This window comes from Mustela lutreola, chromosome 8 (assembly GCF_030435805.1).
Source record: "Mustela lutreola isolate mMusLut2 chromosome 8, mMusLut2.pri, whole genome shotgun sequence".
In the NCBI taxonomy this organism is placed as follows: Eukaryota; Metazoa; Chordata; class Mammalia; order Carnivora; family Mustelidae; genus Mustela; species Mustela lutreola.
The window spans coordinates 100,092,293-100,119,593 of record NC_081297.1 but is presented as its reverse complement, the minus strand read 5'-3'; the positions used below and the strand labels follow the sequence as shown (position 1 = coordinate 100,119,593).

At 35.4% G+C, this 27,301-nt stretch overlaps 1 protein-coding gene across 2 annotated transcripts in view; it reads right to left on the bottom strand.

Moving 5' to 3' along the window:
• The window catches only part of LEMD3 (LEM domain containing 3), an 81,630-nt gene that overhangs the window by 3,715 nt on the left and 50,614 nt on the right, over window positions 1-27,301 (bottom strand). Inside the window, exons 7-14 of one of the 2 annotated variants that reach the window (XR_009356797.1) lie at window positions 26,276-26,377; window positions 26,066-26,168; window positions 25,219-25,397; window positions 19,139-19,220; window positions 17,136-17,241; window positions 16,954-17,032; window positions 13,162-13,262; window positions 770-916 (exon numbers count right to left, since the gene is read on the bottom strand). Coding sequence is in view for 1 of the 2 variants with exons in the window: in XM_059186237.1 (XP_059042220.1) it covers window positions 16,564-16,727; window positions 16,954-17,032; window positions 17,136-17,241; window positions 19,139-19,220; window positions 25,219-25,397; window positions 26,066-26,168; window positions 26,276-26,377 (815 nt within the window). In the remaining variant the exon portion in view is untranslated. Of the gene's footprint in view, window positions 1-769; window positions 917-13,161; window positions 13,263-14,525; window positions 16,728-16,953; window positions 17,033-17,135; window positions 17,242-19,138; window positions 19,221-25,218; window positions 25,398-26,065; window positions 26,169-26,275; window positions 26,378-27,301 lie in introns of those variants that run through there. The other variant, XM_059186237.1, reaches the window with a different exon arrangement.

Genomic DNA, 27,301 nt, shown 5'->3' with positions numbered 1-27,301 from the left:
TTTAAATATATGTAATAGGGGCACCTGGGTGGCTCAGTGGGTTAAGCCTCTGCCTCGGCTGAGGTCATGATCTCAGAGTCCTGGGACTGAGCCCCACATCAGGCTCTCTGCTCAACACGCAGCCTGCTTAATAAAAAATATATATATGTAATAAATGTTAATGGAAGTTTTGTATAATACATACGTAATTCAACAGATTAGACTTCACTGCTAAATTGCAGAATAGTTCCCACCAACTGCATGTATATAGTATATTCCTTTCACTCCAGACAAAATTTTTCATTTCTAACAACTCTAATATCAAAATTCATTTTACCATCAATGGGATCTTTAAAAAAAAAAAAAAAATCACTGACCAAGTTCCAAAGAAAAACAATTGTGCCTATCTGCATGAAGTCCAATTTCTGCCAGGGGACTTATGTTTGCTTCTACCTGAGCAACTACCAACTGTGAACACTACGTTTTCTCTTTGCTTGAAGCTTTCTGGGCCCATGGTGGTTGATTGTAGGAATTGGAACCACACTCTGAAAGAAGACCAACTGGCTTCTTTGCTGTACCTTTCCAGAGACAAGTCTAGTTCTCATTGATCCTGACTCTGCCTAGTTTTACGCCAGGATCTTCTGTCTGAATTCAGATCTTTGTTGTTGTTTTCTTCCTTAGTGCCAGAGAAAATGAGCCCTCTTCCAATTAAGAGTATCTTAGATGGCATATAGTATATTTAAATAATGTACATCCAATTTAAGCAGCACACAGACAATATTTTCCATACCTTATTCTCCAAAGACATTAATCCAAAATCCATTACTCTCACTTTTGTAGAATTCAATTGCTTCTCGTTTGTATCACAGTATAGAGCTGTAATGAATATCATTTTCATATCTCTTTGTATCACTTCTGATTTCTTCAGAATAAACTCCTAAATTAAAATGTAAGGTCAAAACGTATGAAGGTTAAAACATTTTTTAAATGTTTTAAAACATTTAAACTGACCTATAAAAATGCTCATCACTTTACACAAATACCAGCATTTATATAAGTGTCCTGTTTCCCCTAAACTAAAATAAAATCTGTCAAATTTCTTATGTAACTTTCTCAGTTGTTAATCTGCATTTATATCTGCAGCTGAATGTTTCATATATTTATCGGTCATTTGCAGCTCTTCATTTGTCAATCATCTCCTGATGTCATTTGGCTATTTTCTATTGAGATGTTTGTCTTCTAGGTTAAAATGATTTTTATTTGTAGAATGTTATTGAAAATCATATATACTGTTACTACTAATATCTTCCCATTTGCTTGTTTTTAAATTTGTTCTTAGATTTTTTAGATATACTCATTTTTAGATATACTCATTTTTGTTTAAATACAATACAGGGAGCATTATTTTCTGATTTCTTTCTGTCCGTTCTAACCCCTGTATCAAATGTTTTCCTCTGATTTTCCTCTTCCTTTTTATGACTACTTCTCAACTCTTTATTCCTCCTGGTATTTATTTGGGCATGTGTAAAGGACTAGGAACAGGTTAAAACTGCAAAAGGCTGATACTAATGTAAATTAGTGATACAGTCTAATGTGAAAATAGAACTGGAGCGAATTCAGAAATTCAGGGAAAAGTCTAACCTGCCCCCTCATCCATTCTCTGCTACAATCTGCAATTTTCTTCCCTAAACCAAAGGACTCTTTGAATAATGATATTATTCATGTTCCCATTGTTTGCAGCTAATTGTTGAGGACAGTGGTCCCCAACTTGTATTCATGGCACAGAAAGAAAAGGAAAATCACTATACGGTACACAGTTAAAAAGGAGAGACTATGTAACAATTGCCAGAGTCAAGGAGGCCCTGAGCTCCACCACTGGAAGGGCACATTAGCACATCTGGAACCAATTTGTGGCATACCACTTGAGAAGGTCTGTTTCAGAACAGCTCTGCTACTTATGTTCCTCTGATAAAATGCCCTTCTCCACTGACAACGTTGCTAGGGTTCTAGAAAACAGATGCTGGTAATGATGTTAGAGAAGCCCAACTACGGCTAAACAAAATAAGCATCAGGAAACCATCCTCCTGCCCTTTTGTCCTGGACCTTGGCAAGATAAGGAGCGGATACTAAACTTCAAGAAAACAACCCAACACTTGTTGTGTTATTGGAACATATAAAATTTTTGTGAAAGACATCCTCTCTCAGCCAAGTTAGTCTAAGGAAACTGAGTGATTCTCATGATGTGGAAGTATCTGGTCATTAAGATCTTCTAAGTGACTACAAGCCAAGGGTCTGTGCCTCTTCAAAGGAGACAAAGAGTTGCAGAAGCCAAAGGCCCTGGCATTAGTTACATTATGGCTCTAACTTTTTCTCTTAATTTTTTTTTTAACTTTTAGAGAATGATCCACTTTCCCTGCTCATATTTAAAGTCACCTTAAAAGTTAAAAAAAAAAAAAAAAGCCACCTTTATCCTACACTGAATTCTTATATACCAAAGTGCCCTCATAATTCAAGTATTTATTGGCCATGTAATCTGTTTTTGGTGTTGAATCATAACATAATAAAATACTCTTAGAAAAAGTCTGGGCCTCCTCTAATATCTTTCTCTGCTTCACAGTATCATCTATGTTCACGCCTGTGTTTCCCAATGTCTTGTAGGCTGTGCAATGAAAATCCATTACAAAGTGAACTAGCAAATCTCACAAAATACGTAGGGCTTTCATAAGGTTGATAAATGTGATGGAAAACTATTTAAATCGTGAACATAGCTATAGAACATGTCAGTCCAGTTAGCTGGCTATTAAAGGGCAGAAGCTAAGGCCAAAAGGGCAATGACACAAGAAGTTTTATTAAAGAATGATCTAATTAGAAACCCTTACAAAAATGAAGTCTAGGATATTTTTGTAAAATGAATCAATTGAAATCAAATATGAAATGAAAATTATCATTTCATGATTCTAATAAATTTATCAGGAAAAAAGACCAAAAAATTATTTCTAAGAGTTAAAATATTTAAGTTAACTTTTTTTATTTTTATAATTTTAGTAAAAAATTTCAAGTCAAAGTTTTAGTAAAACTATTTATGAAAATTCGGTCTCTGATTTAAGTGGATTTAATTTAAGTGACCTTCCGGTATTGGTTACACTCAATAACTTTTTTTTTTTTTTAATTTTTCATTTATTTTATTTTTTTTAAAAGATTTTTATTTATTTATTTGATAGAGAGGCAGGCAGAGAGAGAGGGGGAAGCAGGCTCCCTGCTGAGCAGAGAGCCTGGTGTGGGGCTCAATCCCAGGACCCTGAGATCATGACCTGAGCTGAAGGCAGAGGCTTAAACCACTGAGCCACCCAGGCGCCCCTCATTTATTTTTTTTTTTTCTGTTTTTTTTTTTTTTAATTTTTTATTTTTTATAAACATATATTTTTATCCCCAGGGGTACAGGTCTGTGAATCACCAGGTTTACACACTTCACAGCACTCACCAAATCACATACCCTCCCCAATGTCCATAATCCCACCCCCTTCTCCCAAACCCCCTCCCCCCGGCAACCCTCAGTTTGTTTTGTGAGATTAAGAGTCACTTATGGTTTGTCTCCCTCCCAATCCCATCTTGTTTCATTCAATAACTTTTTTAATATCTGATAGGGCCAGTCTCTCCTTTTCAATCATATTTTAAAAATTTACTTTCTTATTCATCCATCCAGCTGATATCACAGAAATTCATTTAAAATCCCTAGAAATTAATTTAAATCTATTGAAATCTTTATTGGAATTCATTAAACCTCTTTACCAATTTAGGAAGAATTAGGTAGTCCATTAGAAATATTAACCTGTTGATGCCTGGTGACCTAGTTTTTAGCAGCAGAATATATATTCTTCTCAAATTCACATGGAACATTCTTCAGGATAGACCAAATACTGGGCCATAAAATAAGCTTCAAGAAGTTTAAGGCAGGGGGTGGCACCTGGATGTCTCAGTTGGTTAAGCATCCAACTTTTGATTTTGGCTCAGGTCATGATCTCAGGGTCCTGGGATTGAGGCCCACATTGGGCTTTATTTATACCCAGTGGGGAACCTGCTTGAGGATTCTCTCCCTCTGCTCCTCCCCCTACTCACACTCACATAGTCTCTATAAAATACATAAATCTTTAAAAAAAAAATTCAAGAGGACTGAAATCAAGCGAAATATGTTATCCAATCACATGGAATGAAATTAGAAATCAGTAACAGAAAGAAATAAGGGACATTCACAAATACATGGAAGTAAAACAATGAATTTGTAAATAACCAAGCATCAGAAAAGAAACCAAAAGGAAATTAAAATACTTTGAGATGAATGAAAATAAAGACCCAACATACCAAAACTTATGGGATGCAACTAAAGCAGTGCTTAGGAGAAAATTTATGCCTGTAAATGCCCATACTAAAAAACAAAACATACAACAACAACAAAACTCTCAAATCAATAACCTGGACTTCCACCTAAACTACACTGGAAAAAGAAAAACAAAATAAACCCAAAATAAGTAGAAGGAAGGAAATAATAGACCAAGGTAGAAATTAATGACATGAAGAATAGGAAAATCAAATAGACATCAACAAAAAAGTTGACTCTTTGAAAGTAGCAACAAAACTGGCAAACTTGTAGCTAGACTGACCAAGAAAAAAGGAGAGAAGACTCAAATGATTAAAATCAGTAAAGAACAGGTGTTGCAACTAACATTACAGAAATAAAGATGATTATAAGGGAATGCTATAAACTACATATACACTAAGAAATTAAGTAATAAACGAAAGGTGAAAATTCCTGGAAGGACACAAACTACCAAAACTGACCTCAGAAGAAAAGGAAAATTTGAACAGACCTATAACAAGTGAAAACATTGATTTAGTGATCAAAAAATGACCTATGAGGCCCAGGCCTGATGACATAAATGGTGAATTCTACCAAACATTTAAAATATAATGAAATCTTTCTATTTGCAATGACATGGATGGAGCCAGAGAATATAATGCTAAGTCAAAGAAGTCAGTCAGAGAAAGGCAAATTCTGTATGATTTCACTCCACTGTGGAATTAAGAAACAAAACAAACAAACAAAGCGGGGGGGAAAGAAGAGGGGTGCTAAGAAACAGACTCTTAACTATAGAGAACAAACTGATGATTACCAGAGGGGAGGTGGATGGGGGGATGGGTTAAATAGATGATGGAGATTAAGGAGGGCTCTTGTTGTGATGAATACCAGGAGATGCGTGGAACTGTTGAATCATTATATGTACACCTGAAACTAATATTATAACTGTATGTTAACTAACTGGAATCTAAATGAAAACTTAAAAAATAAAAAATAAAGTATAATTAATTACTGGTTTTCCACTAATGCTTCCAAAAAAATAGGAAGGACTACTTCCCAACTCATTCTGAAATCAGAAAACTGTGATGCCAAACCAGACAAAGACTTCACAAAAAAAGAAAACTGGAGACCAAACATCTCTTAAGGATACAGACACAATTTATTTGTGGAGCATAACAAATAGCATGGAGGACAAGGGGAGATGGAGAGGAGAAGGGAGTTGAGGGAAATTGGAGGGGGAGGTGAACCATGAGAGACTATGGACTCTGAAAAACAATCTGAGGGTTTTGAAGGGGTGGGGGATGGGAGCTTGGGGGAACCAACGGATTGCATGGAGCACTGGGTGTGGTGCAAAAACAATGAATACTGTTACACTGAAAAGAAAAAAATACAGACACAAAAATTCTCAAGAAGATACTAGCAAACCAAGCCAGCAACCTATAAAAAGGATTATATACCATGATCATGATCTAAGACTTGAGTGCAAGGTTGGTTTAGCATTTAGAAGTCAGTTCCCATTATCGACAGAATAAAGGACAAAAATCAACATGATTATTGCAATAGACATAGAATAAGCACTTGGCAAAATCCAATAGCCCTTCATGATAAAAACAAACAACAAACAAGAAATAGAAGGAAACTTCTCTCAATATGATAAAGAAAATTTTTAAAAAGATTTTATTTATTTATTTGACAGAGAGAGAGAGAGTGTGAGAGAGCACAAGCAGGGGGAGAGGCAAAAGGAGAGGAGAAGCAGGCTCCCCCCTGAGCAGGGAGCCCAATGCGGAGCTCCATCCCATCATCCTGGCCCTGGGATCATGACCTGAGCCAAAGACAGATGCTTAACTGACTGAGCCACCCAGGCACCCCAAGAAAATATTTTGAGATTAATGTAAATGAAAATACAACATACCCACAGCTAACATCACACTTAAGGGTGAAAGACTAAATTCTCTTCCGTTAAGATCAGGAACAAGACATCTGCCCTTGCCATTTCTATTCAACACTGTATTAGAGATTCTAGTCAGGGCAACTAGAGAAAAGGGGGGCATCTAAGGACATCTAAGATTTTTAAATGGGGGGCACTAGGAATAAATAAAACTATATATGCAAATGACATGATCTTATAAACAGGAAATTCTACAGAATTCACTAAAATCTATTAGAACTAACAAAAAAGTTCAATAAGGTGTCAGGACCCAAGAACAATATACAAAAAACAATTGTATTTTATGCACTTGCAATGGACAATCTAAAAGTGAAAAATTTTTAAAGTTCCACAGATAACAGCATTCATAAGAAAAAATGCCTAGCAGCAAATTTAAAAGAACTATAAAACTTGTATTTTGAAAACTATTTTTTTCAACTATACTTTTGTGGAAAAAATTTAGACAAATAAATGGAAAGACATCCCATTTTCATGTATTGGAACACTCAATATTGTTAAGATGGCAGTAATCCCAGTGATGTACATTAATGTACAAATTCAACGTAATCCCCATCAAAATTCGGCCAGCTTCTTTGCAGTAACTGAAGCTGATCCTAAATAATCCACAGGAAGGAAATTCAAGGGATCCAGAATAGCTACTAGTCTTTTTTTTTTTTAAGATTTCTTTTTTAATTTATTCATTTGTCACACAGAGATCACAAGTAGGCAGAGACGCAGGCAGAGAGAGAGAGAGAGAGGAAAGCACGCTCCCTGCTGAGCAGAGAGCCCGTTGTGGGGCTTGATTCCAGGACCCTGAGATCATGACCTGAGCCAAAGGCAGAGGCTTAACCCACTGAGCCACCCAGGTGTCCCCAGAATAGCTACCAGTCTTGAAAAAGGGAAAAAAAAAGTTTTTATTTCAAAACTTACTACAAAGCTATAGTAATCAAGACAGTGTGGTACTGGCATAAGGATAGACAAATAAATCAATGGAATAGAGCTTAGCGTCCAGAAATAAGCCCTCACTTTTACTGTCAACTGATTTTCGGCAAGAGTGACAAGATAATTCAATGAGTAAAAGAATAGTCTTTTCAATACATGGTGTTGGGACATCACAAATGGATATCCATGTGTAATACAATAAAGCTGGACCCCTATCTCTCATAATATATAGAATTTAACTCAAAAGAGACCACAGTCTAAATATAAGAGCAGGGTTCCTGGGTTGCTCAGTTGGTTAACTGTCTGTTTCGGCTCCTGCCATGATCCCAGGGTCCTAGGATAGAGTCCTGCATCAGGCTCCCTGCTTCTCCCCTCTGTCTGTCTCTCATGAATAAATAAATAAAATCTTTAAAAAAAATAAAAATAAATAAATAAATAAATCTAACAGCAAAAAATATATACTTCTTAGAATAAAACACACAAGGAAGTCAACTTGGATTAGGCAATCCTTTTAGACACCAAAACATGAGCAACAGAATAAAAAATAAATTGGATGGCATCACATGGGAAGACCTAAATCCAGGGAAACAGCATTCTAGTAAGAACAGTATGAAGGCCCTAGGTGGAAAGTGGATAGGGAATAGAAAGTACACCAGAGTAGAAGAAGCATGATAGGAGAAATATGTGGAGAAAAGAGCATAGGCCAGTTCATATAGAGCCTTGAAGGCTATTACAAGAAATTTGGACATTCCTCTAAATGCAGTGGGAAACACTGGAGGATTATATTTTAGGGACGGATATGTATGTCCTGTCTGATACATGTTTTTTGTTGTTGTTGTTTTAAGATTTTATTTATTTATTTGACAGACAGAGATCACAAGTAGGCAGAGAGGCAGGCAGAGAGAGAGGGGGAAGCAGGCTCCCCGCTGAGCAGAGAGCCCGATGTGGGGCTCGATCCCAGGACCCTGGGATCATGACCTGAGCCGAAGGCAGAGGCTTTAACCCACTGAGCCACCCAGGCACCCCTGATACATGTTTTTGAAGACAACTTTGATTCCTGTAGGGAAAATGAATTACAACTGGGCACGGAACAAGGAGACCAGCTTAGGCTTTTGCAGCAATTAAGGCAAGACATAATGATGGTGTCAAGACAATGGATAGATTGGATATCAGATAGACAGATAGATAGACAGATAGGGATGTGGAAGAGCTGAAAGGACTTATTAACTAACTGAACATAGGAATTGAAAAGAGAGTAAGAATAACTTCTAGATTTTTGGCTTCAGCAACTAATATTTGTTGTACAATTTACTCAGAAAAGACTAGAAAAAGAATGGGTTTGGAGTCAAAGCAGCATGAAAATCAGAGCTTTGTTTTGGTATACAAAATTTGAAAATCTTTTAGTCATCCAAATGGAGATCTCAAATAGCAAGGTGAACATACACATCTGGACCTAGGGTAGGAGTCAAGCTTGAGACAGAAATTTGAGAGTCATTCATCAGGCCTGGGTAAGATCACCCAGAGAAAACATCTAGACAGAGGATAGCAGAGGAGCTCAGACTAAGGCCCAGGGAACTCCAATATTAAGAGTGAGCAAAGGAGGAAGACCTGGCAGAAGACACTGAAAAGGAGTAACAAATCATGCAGGAGGAAAGATGGGATTGTGGTGTGTTAAAGAAAACTAAAGATATTTAGTTACTTACATGGAAATTTAGTCACATGAGGTAGACAATGAAAAAACTATCAAAGAAAAAAGACCAAAAACAAAAAAAAGCAGGGGCGCCTGGTTGGCTCAGTCAGTTGAGTGTTTGCCTTCAGCTCAGGTTTTGATCTCAGGGTCCTGGTATCAAGTCCCACATCAGGCTCTCTGCTCAGCATGGAGTCTGCTTCTCCCTCTGCCTGCCACTCCCCCTGCTTGTGCTTTCTCTTGTCAAATAAATAAGTAAAATCTTAAAAGAAAGGCGGGGGGGGGTACCCACCACCACCATAGGAAAGAGGTGAGAAAACTGAGAAAACAAAGTATAATCTAGCAACAGTTATGTCTTGTTTATATAGCTTTTTGGTAAATTGATTAGATGGCACCCAGCAAAAAGGCTGAGCAGAATGTCCTTAAGCAGGCTAACTGATCATCAAAGAAAATAGTTTCAGGTTAAGGATTTGCCAAAGCCTTGAGAGTTTAGCCATCGAATATATGCAACAGGCTTTCTTTGTGTATTTTTTAGAGTCTACAATGTTAGGCCAGATGCAAACCATTCCTCATCAGAATTTCTCAAGTATCACAGAAAATAAAAGAGAAAGAAAATATCTCAAGAATACGGAAGCCAAAAATTGTAATCAGGAGATCCAAATTAATCTTACACAGGGTACCTTTATACCAATGGTTCTCAAACTTGAATGTGTATTAGGATCACCTGGAGAATTTGTGAAAACAGATTAGTAGGCCCCCAACTCCAAAGTCCCTGATAGAGTAAGTCTGGGTGGGGTCCAATAATTTGTTTGGAGTAATGAGTTACCATTTGATACTGATGCTGCTGACTAGAGAACCACATGTTTTGAGTATTAATGACCTAGAGAAACTTGAATGTGTACAGCAGGAAACATGTTCAAGAATGAATGTTCATAGCTACCTTATTTATAACAGTAAAAAACTTAAGAATGATCTCAATGTTCATAGATACTTGAATAGATAAATTGTGGTATATTTTATGAAGAATACTATATAGCCATGACAATGAATGGAAGCGACCTGCATCTCTACAGATGAATCTCAATAACAATGCTGAACAAAAAAGGTCACTAAAGTATACATTTGATTCTACTCACTCAGAGAGGTCAAAAGCAATAACAAACAATATAATATTTAGAGACACATACATATGTGGTAAAACTGTAATGCAAAATAAAGAACTATTAACACACAATTCAGAATAATGGTTATCTGGGAGTAGGGAATGAGAGAGAAACCATCAGGTAAAGGCAGAGAAGTGCTCCAAAGTCAATATTCTGTACCTTAAGATGATGGTACACTTCAAACTATAAGTAAGATATTTCAACATATTCTTCTATGTGTGTTATTTCATGACAACAAAAAACACCTAAGTAAAAAAAGATGAAATAATCAGCAATGTCTGAGAGTGCTAGAGCTTGAGAAAGATGAAGCTATAGGAATGACTCTTGAATTTGGCCAAAGGAAGTTTTGTGGTGCTGCAGAGGAGTAATTTCAGAGGAATGATGAGTACAGAAACCAAACTAGAGCAGACTGAAAACACTGTAATACAAGACATAAACTAGAAAAACAGTAAGAGAAGTGCAAATCAAATATTTCAGAAATGCACATGGAAGAAATTACTTTCAGCCAGAAATAATCAACAACACTTCCTGGAGGCGACACAGGAGTAACATTTAGAAGACGGGCAAGACTTGGGTATATAGAAACAGGAAATGGAAGATGTTTCAAGGAACAATATGAATAGTGCCATTAAAAGCATAATGAAGCAAGAATTAGGTATGTCCGTGAAAGTCAAGCAGTGCAGTTCAGCTGGAGCACAGAGGCAAAGTAAGTGGGATTCAGCTGGAAAGGTACTGGTCTAGACCTGCACTGTCACCGCGGCTGACACTGGCTACACTTGGATTCTGAGCATTTAAAATATGGCTGCTATAACTGAAGAATTAAAGTTTTAAAGTGAATTAATGTAAACTTAAAAATTGATACCTGATTCAGCTATAGGAAAACTTCTATGTATGTTTGGAAGAACTTGAATATGTGAATCTAATTTTTCCAACAGTAGAGGTTACAAAATTGAAACATAGATCAAGTATTTTCAGTGCATGTAGGATCTGAATTGAGACGGCCTGTTAATAAGGTGACCAACTATGTAACTTTTAGCACTGTAAGTCACACAAGCTGTAAGTGTAATATATATTTAGATTTTAAAGCATATAAATTAACTCATTAATAAAATTTTTAATTACATGCTGAGATAATATCCTGAATATATAAGGTTAAATAAAATGTATTAAAGTTAACTTCACCTGTTTTTTACTTTTTAATGTGACCATCATAAAATTTTAATGACACATGGCATTATATTTGTACTGGACAAGCACTGGTCTAAATAAAAGCAGCCCCTGAATACCAACTCAAACTTGGCTATTATTCAGTAAGAAATTAAAAGCCACTAAAATCTTCACAGTAGTAGGGGGATTTTGGAGGTTGCAACTTTTTGGAAATACAAAAGTAACACTGCCCATTAGGAGTTAAATTTTTAAATTAATACAGCAGATCAAAGCAGAAATGAAGTCACCTAGAAATGGTTCCAGGCCTGGAAGACCTGACTAGTTTATGAAGGCTGTATAATACATAGCTTCAAGCAAGCTTCTAGTCTTGGGTATATGGCAAACCACTTATGAACAGTTATGTTTAAAACCAACTTTTGTATTTGTTCTTTCTTTTGACAATCCTAGGTTTGTAGATCTACTCAACATCTCATTTTCCTACAAACCAGGAAAATTTCTAATCAATATCAGAGAATCATAGGTAATGCTGGAATATTATGTAAGTTAACAGTTCTGGTTTTTGGAAAGGAGAATTCTTAAACAGCTCCATCTTGCCCTTCCTCCAAAAATGTTCTACATTAGAAAAGTCAGAAGATTATTTTTAATTAACTGCTACAATTCCGAGAAATCTTACCTAGCACCCTGATTGACCTCTTCATCCCCACTCCAGTAACCCGTAATTTAGGAAATATCACCACCATCTAACCAGTTGCCCAAATCATACAACTTCCACTTCAACTTCACACCAAGGAACTTTTCAAATTCCACCTTCTAATTTGTTTCAAATTTTCCTGAATACTTCATGCCATCCCCAACCATACAGTTAAGTATGGCAGAATTGGTAGTGAACTAAATTTCTGCCTCTGTATGGATTCTCTCGTTCGTTTTCTGAGTCATCCAATTTACTTTCCTGGTTTTAACACCCAAATTGTATCTAGCTCAGATCTTTCTCCACAGAATTAGAAATCCAATCATTTGCTAGGAACATCCACCTGAATATTTCCATAAGCATCCCAACCTCAAAATGTCCAAAAATTCAATTATCTTATCTTTTCCATCTAAATGTTGCAATTAGAATTCCCACACTAGAAAACTGGACATCAACTTATCTCCCAATATCCAATTAAGTCCTTCCCATTTTATTTTATTTGTCAAATCCTTTCTCCATTTTTCATCAAAACAAATCATCACTTGAACTCCCTTTAACAACCAACATCCAGGGACACCTGGGTGGCTCAGTTGGTTAAGCGGTGCCTTCAGCTCAGGTCATGATCCCAGCGTCTTGGGATAGAGTCCCACATCAGGCTCCTTGCTCGGCGGGGAGCCTGCTTCTCCCTATGCCTCTGCCTGCCACTCTGTCTGCCGTGCTCACTCACTCTTTCTCCCTCTCTCTCTGACAAATAAATAAATAAAATCTTTAAAAACAAAAAACAACCAACATCCAAACTTCATAATGGGACCTACAAAGCCATCTGATCACTGCCCACTTTTATATTCAGTAATTGAACTGTAAGACACTGCTGGTACTCTGTACATGCAGTAGGTTGTATCTCATCAATCTTTTTTTATTTGCTCTCTATGCCTAGATAACCTTTTCAATTTCAGGAGCATGTGCCAGCCTCCAATGTCCACCCATGGAAGAAAAAGGAAATCTAAGGACACAGGTTCTATGAGTTTTAAAATCTAAGAATCAACAAAATGACTCTATCCTGTTGCCCCTAGCAGAGGTTCTCAGGTGTTAAAATCCACCATCAGGAGATATTTCTGGTCATAAAGATTTTCCTATGAGGCTTAGAGGCAGTAGCTACTCATGCTTACTGAACCAAGAGAATGAGCATCCTGGACATTCAGTTTCTTTAAACCACAAACTTTTGGTTTCTAATTATTTTCAGTTCTTAAGTACCTGTTCCTCAGCATCCTTTCCAAAAGAGCAGCTGCCCAAATTTTGCTTGATTTAGCATCCTCTGTTGAGTCATCTGGAAGAAGTGACTTGCCGAGATAAGTCTAGGAAAAAAGGGCGAAGAAGCCATGTAGATGACCTATAGTAATGTGATAATACTAGGAGCAGTGAGAACTGTCAGGTCAATATTATTAAAGGAAATATTCTGGGTATATGATACAATAAATCATTTTTCACTCAGAGCTCACAGCTTGTCATCCAAACAGTTAAGACTGTACAAGGAAAATGTAATGAAGTTGAGTATCAGGCTTCAGCATTCACAAGGTATTCAACAGACCAATGAATATGAAAATGGATTTTATAAAAACTTGGGTTCCAAACATCAATTTTTATGAGCTCCCCTAAGAGCTCAAAGGAGAGGAAACTTACTATTATACCTATACTAATTAAGACACGTTTAATACATGTGAAACTGAACTAAAATATGGCTCAACTATTATCGCATCTGCCTAATGTCTTCTCCCTCTATTAAGACGAATAAGGTGGGAGGCCTGGATGGCTCAGTTTGTTAAGTGTCTGCCTTTGGCTCAGGTCATGATCCCAGGGTCCTGGGTTCAAGTCCCACATCAGGCTCCTTACGCTCAGCAAGGAGCCTCCCTCTGCCTAACAAATAAATAAAATCTTTAAAAAAAAAAAAAAAAAGTATAAGGTGCCTCTCCATACTCCTAGATTTTCTTCTGCTTTTTTCTCTCACTATATTTTCCACACTATCTTTTAACTTATCTGTTTTATGTTCTTCCTCTAGATGGGACCATCCTGAGGTTTTGGCCTTGTCCTTTTCATCCTTGCATCTCTAACATGTAACAGTGCCTAACCTTCGTTAGCGATTTTAAATAAGAGTCTACCAACTGACTGACTAATCAAGTCTTCTTTTTACTTGATTAAACCATCAAAAATTCTAAAGCAATGCTATTCAAAGAGGCTAGCCCATAAACTGTTGGTTTATAATGAGATAAGGAGTTTTAAACAGAATGTATAAAAGAATGGCTTCCTTTTTTGAGAAAGTCTTGCTATGAAAAAATGTCTAAACTAAACAGTGCTGCTTTAGTGATAACAGCTGATTTATAGTCTTGCCTCACTTTGATCCATACACTTGAGAGTTAGAAAAAGACATTTTCATAAAGAAAAGTAAGATGCTGAAGAATGGATGGTTAAAATTAACTTTAGGGTCTTCATCCATCTTTATGAGCATATATATATATTTATACATCCCCAAGAAGATTTAAAATAAAGGCATCTATTCACTGGTTAAAAAAATAAAGACACAGGGCACTTAAAAAGTTTTTTTTTTTAAAAGCCAAGACACATTAAAAAAAAAAACCTAATAAATTTTTAATTAGAATTTTTCCTTTTTTTCAACAGGACAAGTAACAGATTACATCAAACTTCAGAACTTCTCAAATATCTAGTTATTATACACATTCCCATCTGTCTTGCAGGGAGGGATCTTGGTCGGCTTAACAGATTCAGGTAAAATAAGCTGCATAATAGTATATATTACAATAATAAATGTACAATGTTTACATAAAATGTTTTAGAAGCAAAGAAAAAAAAAGATGCATCTGCATCAAAAGGCGACCTTTTAAAATGCCACAACTATTTTTTACATTCACTCTTGCAACAGGTCACAAGATGGGGGTCACTAAGCTCAGATAAATCACTATGATGCACATAAAATACAGAAAGATTGGTTATATTATATATTATATATATATTTATATTTTCACACTTTAGCATCTGAAACATAAACTGAGAATTTAAAATTTATTCTCTTCAGATAACAAATCATTTTTTATTCTTCATAAACATGGTGCCCACAAAAGCACACAGGTAAGGCACAATAGGGTTTTCTGTTACAGAACAGTGTGCATCATGTTTACTTAACCAGAAAACGTGCATTATCTGTGCAAGTTCATGCTGCAAACCCAACACATATACAATTAAACAAAGAGGAAACTGAGCTTTAAACAAAATCAAAATTGGTACAATTCCAGCTGTTTCACATATTCATTTGGACTGACAAGGATATATCAACAGGTTATTTAAAAAAAAAAAAAAAGCCAATTGTTACATTACAAGTAAACTCTGCTCAGCATCTATTTTAATCTGAAATCATAAACAGTAATAAAGCAACTTTACTGAAACAAAGTAAATACCGAGGCACAAAGCGACGGTCACTCGTGCATTTACTATATTGCAAGCTGTCATGACCCAAAATTTCAAATATAATTTTTCAAATACACATTTTGCTGCAGCAATATGCCCTGCTTTAAACTTGACATACAACAGGGGAGCTGACATTTCATTAAATTATAAATAAATTGGGAAAGTGAGTTAATCCCAATAGTACTATGTCATAGTCCTAGTATTTATAATAAATACAGCTTTTCACAAAATACTTTTCCAATATCTGCCAATTGCATCTTTATTGCTCACATAAATTTGAATCCATTACAACTGAGATCGGAACTTTCACACAAAATCATACTCAGACATTTTTATATAAAACTTATAAAAGATATTTTAAACTTGTATCTAATACTTCCAAGTGTTTGGCTGTTTGATCTATGTGATAGTACAGCCATAGGTATATATGTGTGTGTATATATACACATATACACATACATATATATACACATACACACATATATACACATACATATATACACATTAGATTATGAATAAAATAGGAAGCTTATTTTACTGCTTTAATGCAGACATCCTCACAAAACAAGACTACTTTCGCCACCATCAGCATTTATACATATATACAAAAGCCAGGTTAAGTACATGTACACCCACCTATGCTTATATGTAACCGCTAAACCCAAATTAGTTTTCCTGTATTCCAGCTGTAACAAATGAATCTCTTACAAGCAATAGAAACCTAAGGTTAAACTGGGAAATTAACAGTTTTACCACATTAGCCTGGTAAGGAACTATGCAGGTGACTGTATACAAAAATTCACAACATTAGTTCACAGGAGATTATGGAAATACAAGAAGCCTCTTCACCATGCTTTTGCGTGGTTATCCAAACACTCTGTGGTGCAAAAACACAATCACCACATCTGAAAATGCTTAATAAAGTCCATGTTCCTCATGCAAAACTTAAATGCATTGGCTTAACTGAGCTCCAAAAACTGAATGAAACAATTGTTCTGACCACTCAGCACTGCTGCCTCACTGCTAAGTCCCTTTGGAACCTTAAGATTTCTGGAACATTCAAACAGAGCTGTATTCAATAAAAATATTACATACAAAAAGCATTTAAAAGGAAGACAGGAAGCCAAACAGGAATTTTCCTATTGTAAATACCAGTCCTAGGAGTGGAAGAAAGTCTTTTCAGGAACCTCCTTGAGAATTGGCTAGGCCAGTCCGAAGACGAAGATGAGACATAGAGTTCATATGTTTATTTGATGGCTTCAAGGGAGTATTGCAAGTAAGAGCTTGGGGAAAGCGATGGTGATATCTATCTAGTCGTAAATATTTTACTGTAACCAATTTCCCTGTTGTAAGATAAAAATAATATTTTAGATCTGTAAAAATGTGCTTAATATTTATAGAAAACAAACTGTGGTAAAAGACGTATGAACACAATATGCAAATAAAGTAATCTTAAATAATTACTCTAAAAATGCTGACCTAATTTTCTTTTAATTTAAAATCTGGTATAGTTTAACAGTAAGCCATAATCTATCTTTTCAAAATGTTCGTAATACTCAAACTTCTTACCATCAAACCAAGAGCCATGCAATGCCTTAAAAGCTTTTCCAGCATATTCTGGAGACAGACATTTAACATATACACAACCCTGTGATATTAAAAAAAAAAAAAAAGAAAAAAAGAAAAGAGAAAGTTTTAGTTTAATAGCAACAAATCCAAAATGTAGAATTCAACAGTAAAAGTTACTTTACCTCACGTGAATTTTTGTCTACTGCAATATGAACAATGCCATCATTATCACTGCATTTTTCTAAAATTGCTTCTTGAATTGCCAAATGCCACTGATCCCCTATTTCCCTAAAAAATTAATGAAAACAAAAATCAACAACCATACTCCTAACTCAATAAAGTCTTGTCTCATAACATATATATCCTACCAGAATGGGAATAGTTTCAAAATCACATATTGTTAAAACTAGTAAGTAGTTAAGTAAATGCTTGTTATTAACAGTAGATAGATTTAAAAAAAAAAAAAATTAGTATTCACAGTCCCAGACCTTCTCTCACTTTCCAATGTAAGAAAGCACAGAACTGAGGCAGTGAAGGATTGGCCCATCGTAGCAGAATAACTATGCTGTCATTTTTATGTCTGAAATCTTATGTACCTATTATCATTTCTTTTCTTCTTAGCAAGTGTTAATACTTTAATGAGTTGTAGTGAACTCATAAAAGTTGAGTATTGTTGGGGCACCTGGGTGGCTCAGTCAGTTAAGCATCTGCCTTAGCTCAGGTCATGATTTCAGTGTCCTGGGATCCAGCCCCCACATCAGGAGCCTTACTCAGAGGGGACCCTGCTTCTCCCTCTCCCTCACCCCCTGCATGTGTACGCATGGGCCCCTCCCCTACTCTTTCTCCCAAATAAAGCCTTTTCTATTTATTTATTTATTTGTTTCTTTGTTTATTTATTTATTTATTTTGAGAAAAAGAGTGAGAGCACGCATGAGCAGAAGGAGAAGGAGACTCCCCACTGAGCAGGGAGTCTGATTCGGGGCTCGATCCCAGGACTTTCGCATCATGAGCTGAGCCCAAAACAGACACTTAACCGACTGAGCCACCCAGCCACCCCACATATTACTTCTTTTTTTTAATATTTTCAAATTCCTAAACTTTAGGAAAATTCCTAGTAAATGGTGTATTCTGAGCTTCTCTTCTTCAAAATAATGGAAGAATAATACAGGACAAACATTCTGCACCAAGAGTCACTTACTATTATGACAGCCTTAAGATTTCCTACTACAATTGTACGTATTTGTCTTTTCATGATACAGATGGTGGGACGAAGGAAAAGCGGCTACACTTGAAATCATAAATCTTCATCTCAGGTAACAAAATACTAACCCGGCACTAATTTCCTAATCCCCGAAGTATGAGAGGGCTGTTACTACAGTGCCTCCCCACATTTCCAATTTTGTTGTCACTCATTTGGAATCTCATATCAATTATTTCTTGAAATAAATGAGTTATCAGTTGAGATTTATGGATATTTTATATGTAATACATATAAATCAGGTTTTTTGTTTTGGTTTTTTTTTTACAAAACAGAATCTGACCTGTCATATCATTGGACAAATAAGCACTCATCTCTAGGAAGCAAATTCTAAAAATTATTACAGCTTATATATGAAATATTAAAGATTCTAAGGCAATAACTTTTGCCAGTGCTAATTTCTGGGTGCATGTGCTGCTATAATTATATAGAAAGAAAAGTTTCTCAAATATTGAATGAACAGAAAAGTCTCTCAAATACTGCATGGACAAATAAGACTTAGAGAAGGAAAGTGTGTATGTACATCTTTGCAGAGAATTTTTTATAATTAGAGATTGGAAGTTTAAAGATAGCAGGTATGTTTATGTATATTGTCTGAGGCAAAGAATGTTGGCAGAAAAGACTTAAAACACTTAATAAAGGGTACTGTTTATCACCACATGTATCATTAATTTGACTCCAGCATTTATCTGCTGTGGAGATTCATAGTACCTACAAAGATTTGTATAAGTTTAACAAATTACTCTATATCTGGGTCTTTTGGCCAAATCTTTGCCTGAAATTTAACAAAGATGAAGAAAAGGAAAACACAACATTTCTGTAGAGATTCAAAAGTAAAAGAGACTGTTCAATTACAGACATAGCATTATAAGAATATTCCAAATATTCCAGATAAAAATTACATATACCTCTGATCATAATACTTACATAACTGGGTCAAACATATTTCGAATCTTTAGACATGGTGTCAAGCTATTTGGCGGTGAATTTCTTCTATCTAAATGAAATGCTACAAAAGACAAATTAGTTTTACTATTTGTCACTGTTCCATTTTGTTGAAAGGTATTCAGTCATTCATTCTTTTCAAAAAATATTCATTGCATGCTTTTACTGGGAGCCAGACCCCTGGAAGTTAAGGTACATCAGAGATACAATCATCGCTCTCACAGAGGCTGCAGTTTAGTGGGTGAGAGAGTTGAGAAACCGTGTCAGAAACAAAACAAAACAAAAAAACAAAAACAAAAAAACCAACCCTGTAATTATGGTAAATCTTAAGAAAGAATAATACAAGAAGCTGTGAAAGTAACTTAAGGTAGTCTGGAAATATCAGATAACACTTCAGTGAGGAAGTGAAATTTATGCTGGGACCTAAAGAATAAAGAATAAATTAAAGTAGGCAGAGTAAAAAGACCTATAAAGGACATTTCAAGCAAATATGTTAACTTACATACAGCCCCTGAGACAAGAAAGAGCTCACTGTAATCAAGTGTGGTCAACTAAAGTCAACTAAGATAGCCACTGTGGCTAAAGTGAGAACAGAAAGATAAACCTTAAGAGAGAGAAGTCAGATTACTGAGGACCATGCAGATTGCATTAAAGTGTTTAGACATTACCCTAAGAGCAACAGAAAGCCACCCCAAGCTTTAAGGAGAGTAATAATTTGATGAGATCTGTCTTTTAAATTATATATATTTTTTAAAAGACTGTTAAATAAAGAACTGATTAAACAGAGAAAAAAGTGAATGCAAGGAGACCAGCTAGAAGGTTATTATAGTTGTCTAAGAGAGAGATGATACTAATGTGGATAACATAGGCCAGAAATGCTGATGGAAGGAAGTGGATACAATTGAGGACATATGGAGATCTGTTATGACTTGTTTAAACATGTCATGTCATGTATGTTTAAACATGGCAGGTAAGGAAAAAATTAAGGATAACTCCCAGGTTTATAGTGGAACTAACTGAGAAAGGGTATCATTAATTAAACAAGAATGGTGGGGGAGGTCTGTTTGGTGAGAGAGGATACTAAATTCATGCACATGCTGAATTTGTGGTGCACATATCTCAGCAGACAATTGTACAGGTGGGTATAAAAATCTGAAAACCAGAAGAATTAATTCAAGATAGCACTTTGGGAGTTATCAACATATCTGTGGTAAATGAAGTCACAGCATGAGATCATCTATAAGTAGAAGGAAGACAGATAGAATGAGAAAAGAGGGTGACCTTGAGAAACTCCCAACACTTAGAGGTCCAGGAAAAGAAGACAGTCCAGAAAAGAAGATTGGAGAAATGGTCAAGGTAGCAGGAAAACAAGAAGAAAGTGGCATCCCCAAAGCCACAAGAAGCAAATTTTAAAGCAGGTGCAACTGTTAACACTGCTACGTAAAATGAGGACAGAAAGGGAACATGTCCACTTGGCTTAGCAATATGGATGTCTGAGAGCTATTTCCTCCGAATTGGGGAGGGGTCGGTGCAAAATAGATTGGAGTCAGCTGAAGAATAAAATGGGAGCTAAAAGTAAAAACAATGAGTAAACGTTTAATGCTATCTGGCTATAAATAGGTAGAGAGAGACAGAGTGATAGCTAAATAACAATGTATACTCCAACAATGTGTCTTTTTTTTTTTTTAAAGGTTTTATTTATTTGAGAGAGAGCACAAGCAGCAGGGGTAGCGGGAGAGGAAGAAGCAGACTCCCCATGGAGCAGGGAGCCCAACGCGTGGCTCCATCCCAGGACCCTAGGACCATGACCTGAGCTGAAGGTGGACACTTAACTGAGCCACCCAGGTGCCCCTCTAACAATGTGTGTTCTTAAAGATGAGAAAGACTGTATGGCATGTTTAGGTGCTAATGAAAAGATCCAATAGAGGCAGGGATTTATACAGTAAGAGAAGAATTTATACAGTAAGTATACAGGAAGAGAAGAGACTTGAGAAGAGCCGATGGGATCCAAAGGACTTCAATACCATTCCCTATGGAGAATAGGGCTCAGGTCTTTGTTAAGTGAGAAAAACCCTCAAATGCAACAGGAGGTGAGGGTGAGTATGGATTCTAGCCATGGATTTACTTGGTGGTGGAAATCTGAGGCAGGTAAATCTGATTGCTTCTATTCAGGTCATCAACTGAGAATTTAGGAGACAGAAGGGCAAAGGTCTGAAAGGATGGAAAGAAATCTAAAATTATTACTGAGTAGGAAAGTGAAATGACTGGTAAAATATGATAAGAACATGAAAGTCAGGTAGTACTGAGGGCCTAACTGAGGTTGATTACTTATGACGTACCAGTCTGCAGACTATATGATTTTCTACTGCTATGCTCAGCTCCTTGCACATAGACAAAATCCTTTCATCCTTGGTTGGAATTTGCCAGGCTAAGATGAAGGGCAGTTAATGACTTAAGGGTAGCAGCAAGAAAAGGACTGGAGAGAGGAATGGGTCATGAAACTAAAATGGACAGGAAAAGAAATAAAGATAGGAGGAAGACTGAAAAACTGGAAAAAGTAGGTACATCAAAGAATTGGAGAGTCTGGGAATTCCTAATTAAATAAATAAATATATATATACACACACACACACACACACACACATACACACATATACATATACATATGTGTATACACACACACACACACACAAAGCAGGAAAGTCTGAAAGAGGAGTTTATGGCTCAGAGTATACTAATGGGTTAAACAGGTGACAGGGATTAAGGCGGGCGCTTGTGATGAGCACCAGGTATTGTATGAAAGTGATGAATCACTACTATACCTAAAAGTAATATTACACCATATGTTAACTAGAATTTAAATAAAGACTTGAAAGAGGAAGAAAAGAAAAAGACTTGAATGTATCAATTAAAGATTTCAGAAGTATCTAGTGAAAAAAAATGTCTGGGGTGTGAGTGTCCTAACAGTGCCTGATATGGGGTGGGGCAATGGCCTCTAGACATGAAAAATCTTTGCCAAACCCTAGATCAAGAAGTCTATGAACTTTATGGGGGGCGCCTGGGTGGCTCAGTGGATTAAAGCCTCTGCCTTCGGATCAGGTCATAATCTCAGGGTGCTGGGATGGAGCCCCACATCAGGCTCTCTGCTCAGCAGGGAGTCTGCTTCCCCCCACCACCACCACCTGCCTCTCTGCAAACTTGTGATCTCTGTCTCTGTCAAATAAATAAAATTTTTTTAAAATTTTTTAATAATAAATAAAAAGAAGCCTGTGAGCCTCTAGCACCACCCAGACGTCCCTGGCAGTGTACAGCTCGTGTTCTTGGATAACCTTTTAGTTGTAGACAATCTGAGTTCCTTAAAATTCCAATATTGCTCAGGGCCAGCAGAAAATGAACCAGTGAAAATGGAACCACTAATACCATGTTATCCCAGCCCAAACCCAAGGACCTAGGAGAAGTTATTCCTGGCCAGTTCTAATCACAACATAGTTGTGAAGATCAAACCAATTTTTGTCTCCCCAACTAAACTGCAATCACCTCCTGGTACAAGCAAAGAGACAGTGATTTCAAATACCTCAGGAAGTATGTTTAGATCTTTCAAATGAATGCTGTTTATTCTGAAGACTACACGTGTCAGAAACATAAATAATTCTCCCCAGCAGGTATGGTTTGATTTTTAACTGGTGCTTTAAAATGCCATTAGAGATACTAAAGCTATGCAAGAATGCAATTTAGACTTAACTACCCTTTAGAAAATGAACTTAAAATTCACTCAGGTTATTTAATAATTATTTGGAAAAAATACTATTAAATGACAACAGCTTGTAGTGGGAGTGAATTCAAAAGACTACTATAATTACCAATCCTCCAGCCATGTATCTTTTAATTAAAGCACTATTTATAAGAGGATAAACTTTAAGCCTCTTAATAAGTTAAACTATCTTTTTACATAAACAACCGCCCTACCCCTCCACTACAGTCCTATTTTCAGCACAATATTTGTGTCCAGATACATTTAAATGAAAGAAAAACTAATTTATGTATTAATATTTTTTACAAGAAAGCCAATTAATTATATTTAGGTAGACTATACATTTAATGGCATAAAATATAAGTAATAGATTAGAGCTATGTATTCTTACATGAGGCAATTTAGACAATTATCATCAAGAAAAATTCCACCAACTTCTCTTTTTTCAGCTCCTGTAACAAATTCTTTTATGATCAAATTCTTAGGAGAACTCAAATCCCTTTTGCTAGGAGTCTACAGACTTTTACCATTCTAACGCTCTAAAAACTTGAATTGGTATCTTTCAAGCAAATGGCTACTAGGTTCTAACTCTGGATTTTCGGCTTTCAGGATAACATAATCTCAGCCACTATATTTTTTTTCAATTTACTAAAAACAGGCATCTTCTTTTACCCTCAATTCCCTTCTAGATTCAGTAACTAATTCACTGCAACATTTTTAAAACCAAAGACTGTCAAGAAAAGGGAGATTGATTTTAAAATTCTTCACATTGTGCATTTAGAAGTATTCAAATTAAGATAGCTCAGTACTTAGCATATAGTTTGTAAACATTTACTATACTGGAACTTTGATGAAACAAAGTAGCAGGACATTTCAGAGCTATCAATTTATGTTGAGTTTTAGAACTATTATAACTGACCTAAAATTGCCTTTGTATCATACTTACACAGTCTTTTTCCATCTAGAGAGAATGATAAAATGAATATAATAATCTGAGGTTTTAAATTCTAGATACAGAACATTCAATTTCACACACTGAAGAGTCTGTCATCCCCTCTACTAATTTACACTTGATCTTACTTAGCCAAAAGGCTGAGAAGCGATCCCCCCCCCTACTAATTTATAAGAACTTGGATTACCTAGGTCAAGAAGTTGTCTTTACATTCATCTTGAAAACCTCACACTTTAAAAATAACACAACTACAATGATTTAAAAAAATTTATATGAACAAAATAATGACCTTTTCTAGAACTTCACAGGCATATATGAGCACTAACTCTTAGCTATATGAAGAAATTAGGCTGAGAATACACAACCATTACAATCAGGCAACTAAGTAATCAGATCTCATTGGCTTTGCATTCTTTTTTCATTTCAAAGGACCCTTCTGCAGACACCTTTTAAAACAAGAAGTTTAATGTTTAGTGTCACCCTTGGCATCATCAAAGCATCACTTTTATGCCATGATTACTGAAGACTATTATTATTCAAGCTCTTTGAAAGTAAAAATCAGAGAAGAAAGGGAGTGGATTTTACTTTTTTGCAATTTCAAAACAATTTAATTTTCTCATAAATACTGTGCTTAGCAAACATTGAGAAATATACTTTTATCCAATAAGATTTAAAGAAACTCAACCGACTACTAGTTCTGAAATGCACATTAAACTAACTCCAAGATTTAATTTTGCAACTAACCGTCCAAGAGATTCAAGTGAGGTAACAGTTACTACTAGTAGAGGTTTGGGAACCTAAAGCAACCAATCACCAAGCCCTTCTATATACTTACATATACCTGTTTTAACAACCATCCAAGCACTGAGAAAAATATGGACAGTCATTTAAGCTACTTGGAACAAGGAATACGAAGGTGGTCGGTCTTAATGAAAAGAGGCAGGCAAGCAAAAATTGGAAAAAAAGAGCAGTTAAAAAGTTATGTTCCACTTTTATATGTTTCATATATATGTAAAACATAAATTACATGTTATCTGCCTAAAAATTAGGGGGATAGAATGCAGCTAGATCTACAATACTAAGTTGCTTTAAGTGAAAAAGGAAAAAAAAGTAATGTGTATACAGTGTTCTGTTATGGTAAAGACAAACCATTATGTTCATATTTGCAAGGAGAAAAGTGGAAGGATATGTAAGAAACTAACATTAATTCCTTCTATGAAATGGAAATGCAAAAAGGGAGCTTTGTCTTCATATGTTTCAACAGCACTATTTTACATTAAACATGTAAGACTTTCACAGTTGAAAAAAATTAGAAAAACACCATGTTTATTTTTGTTGTTATTGTTTAAAAATACATACCTTGACCTTGCCATACTTTAGAAGGTATTACTAATATTTTGTCACAGGAGGCAGAAGGCTGGATCCACCGCCAAACTAGAAAATCTGTACCACCTATTCTTCGTGTCTCTGTGCGAACTCTAGATTCATTAGCAGCAAGGAAGTCAACAGCTCTATCCCAGACTTTCTTCATTTTTTTCCTAGCATGTGACAAAATGACAAATTTACTATCATCTTGGCTTGTTATCTTTTTCAAGTATTAGTAAGTGAAGGCAATGACTATTATTAATTCTGGTTCTCCTCGTCACTGCATATGAGGTTTTTTTCAAAAAAGATTTAGATGCCTAAAGCTCACTTCAGATTTCATTCTCTAGAGGTGGGGCACAAGCATCAGTAATCTTCCCCCCCAAACTTCACCACTGATTCTGGGGTGTTGCTATGGTGAAGAATGCTGTGGTAGGATATGGAATCATCTTACATTTTCAAGAAGTTATTATTTAGTCCTTTTAATTAAAAATCTTCTTAACAACAAAATATTTAAGGCATTATTTGTAAAACATCACTGGCTATTGTCTGTCTCTGTTTCTTTATTAAGATGAAATTAAAGGAAATAAGGTGAACATTGGTAAGAATAAAAAATATATAAAAATGATCATGATTTAGGAATCCAGTTGTTTATTATGCCACTCAAAATCAGGAGGAGAACAGAAGGGAATTTAGAAAGAAAGGAGAGTTTAAAGTACAAAAAGTAAAGCTTGTACAATAAAACAGGTCTACTTGAGAAGGGCCACAACTCTCAATATAATCTTTATAACTTCAGAAGATGCCAAATTCTGATCTACTTCAACTCACGATACTCTGAACGTACTTGTCGTGAGGTTGTATTAAGGAATCTTGTACATGTGGAATAGGCATGTAAGGTTGTAAGTCTTTATTTTCCTGGCAAGCTTCATTGTGACTTCGTAAAACATCTGAAAAATAACACATTTACAAATGAATCAATCACTGGACATCATACTGTAATTTATCACATAACTACAATTCAAGAAATGGTTTGGATTTTTATAAATACTTATACCTATAATCTTCACCACCATATCATACATCTGCCTTGTTTCCTCTTCTTCTTTTGTCCAGCGGTATTTCATATAACGCAGAACGACACAAACCATCACTACACCTGCAATATTTATATATTTTGTGTTTTAAAAATTGTGCTCAGTGACAATCATTAATATTCATTGCAATCTAAAGTTATTACTATACTTGTTAAATCTGATATTAACAAAACAAAGCAAAAAAGGAGAACTTATGACAGTTTGCACAGTGATTATTTTAACTGCCATAAGGGATAATGGAGTAAGACTTCAAAACAGTGGGCTGAATTACCTACATAATCACAACTACATTTAGTATTTAATGGCTTTAGTATTAAACATTAAGTATTTTAAATTTAGTATTAAATATTTAGTATTAAACATTTTCCAGAGTTTCACTTAATCGCTTTAAAAAAACCATTTCATGATGTGGACAACTGAACATTTAAATTCGATTATTTTTTTAAAAACAATATAACTGTTTCACAAACATTTTGCTTTGTCACATTAAACCATAAGAAAGGTAAGTTTCCTAAGACTGTAAACATATTACACTTTAGGAAAATTATTTTTAAAGGACTGGAACAAAGAAAAAAAATGATAATCTCCTATATTCCTATAGTCAAAAGTCACATAAAATCCAGGAATCCAAATGAAAATTTTAATGCAGGTAAATGGTATTTTTTAAATTAAAAATAATTTTAATGAACTTAATTTATATTTTATTATTAAAACAATAAGCTTGATTTTTCTATTTCCCTGTTCTATTTCCAAAGGCATCAGTATGACAAAGTTTTATTCCATTTTCCTTTATACTACTGTTTTCTAAGCCCTTAGATTAATAATGACATTATTTAAAAAAAAAAGACAACTTCAATATTATTCTACCTTAGGGAAGATTTCTGGATGTGATTTATAATGGCAGCTATCACAGAAGTAAATTCTCAACCCTGGTATTTGGTAAAAAAAGATACGAAAATTCCAGACTATCATGTGTCTTCTTTCTC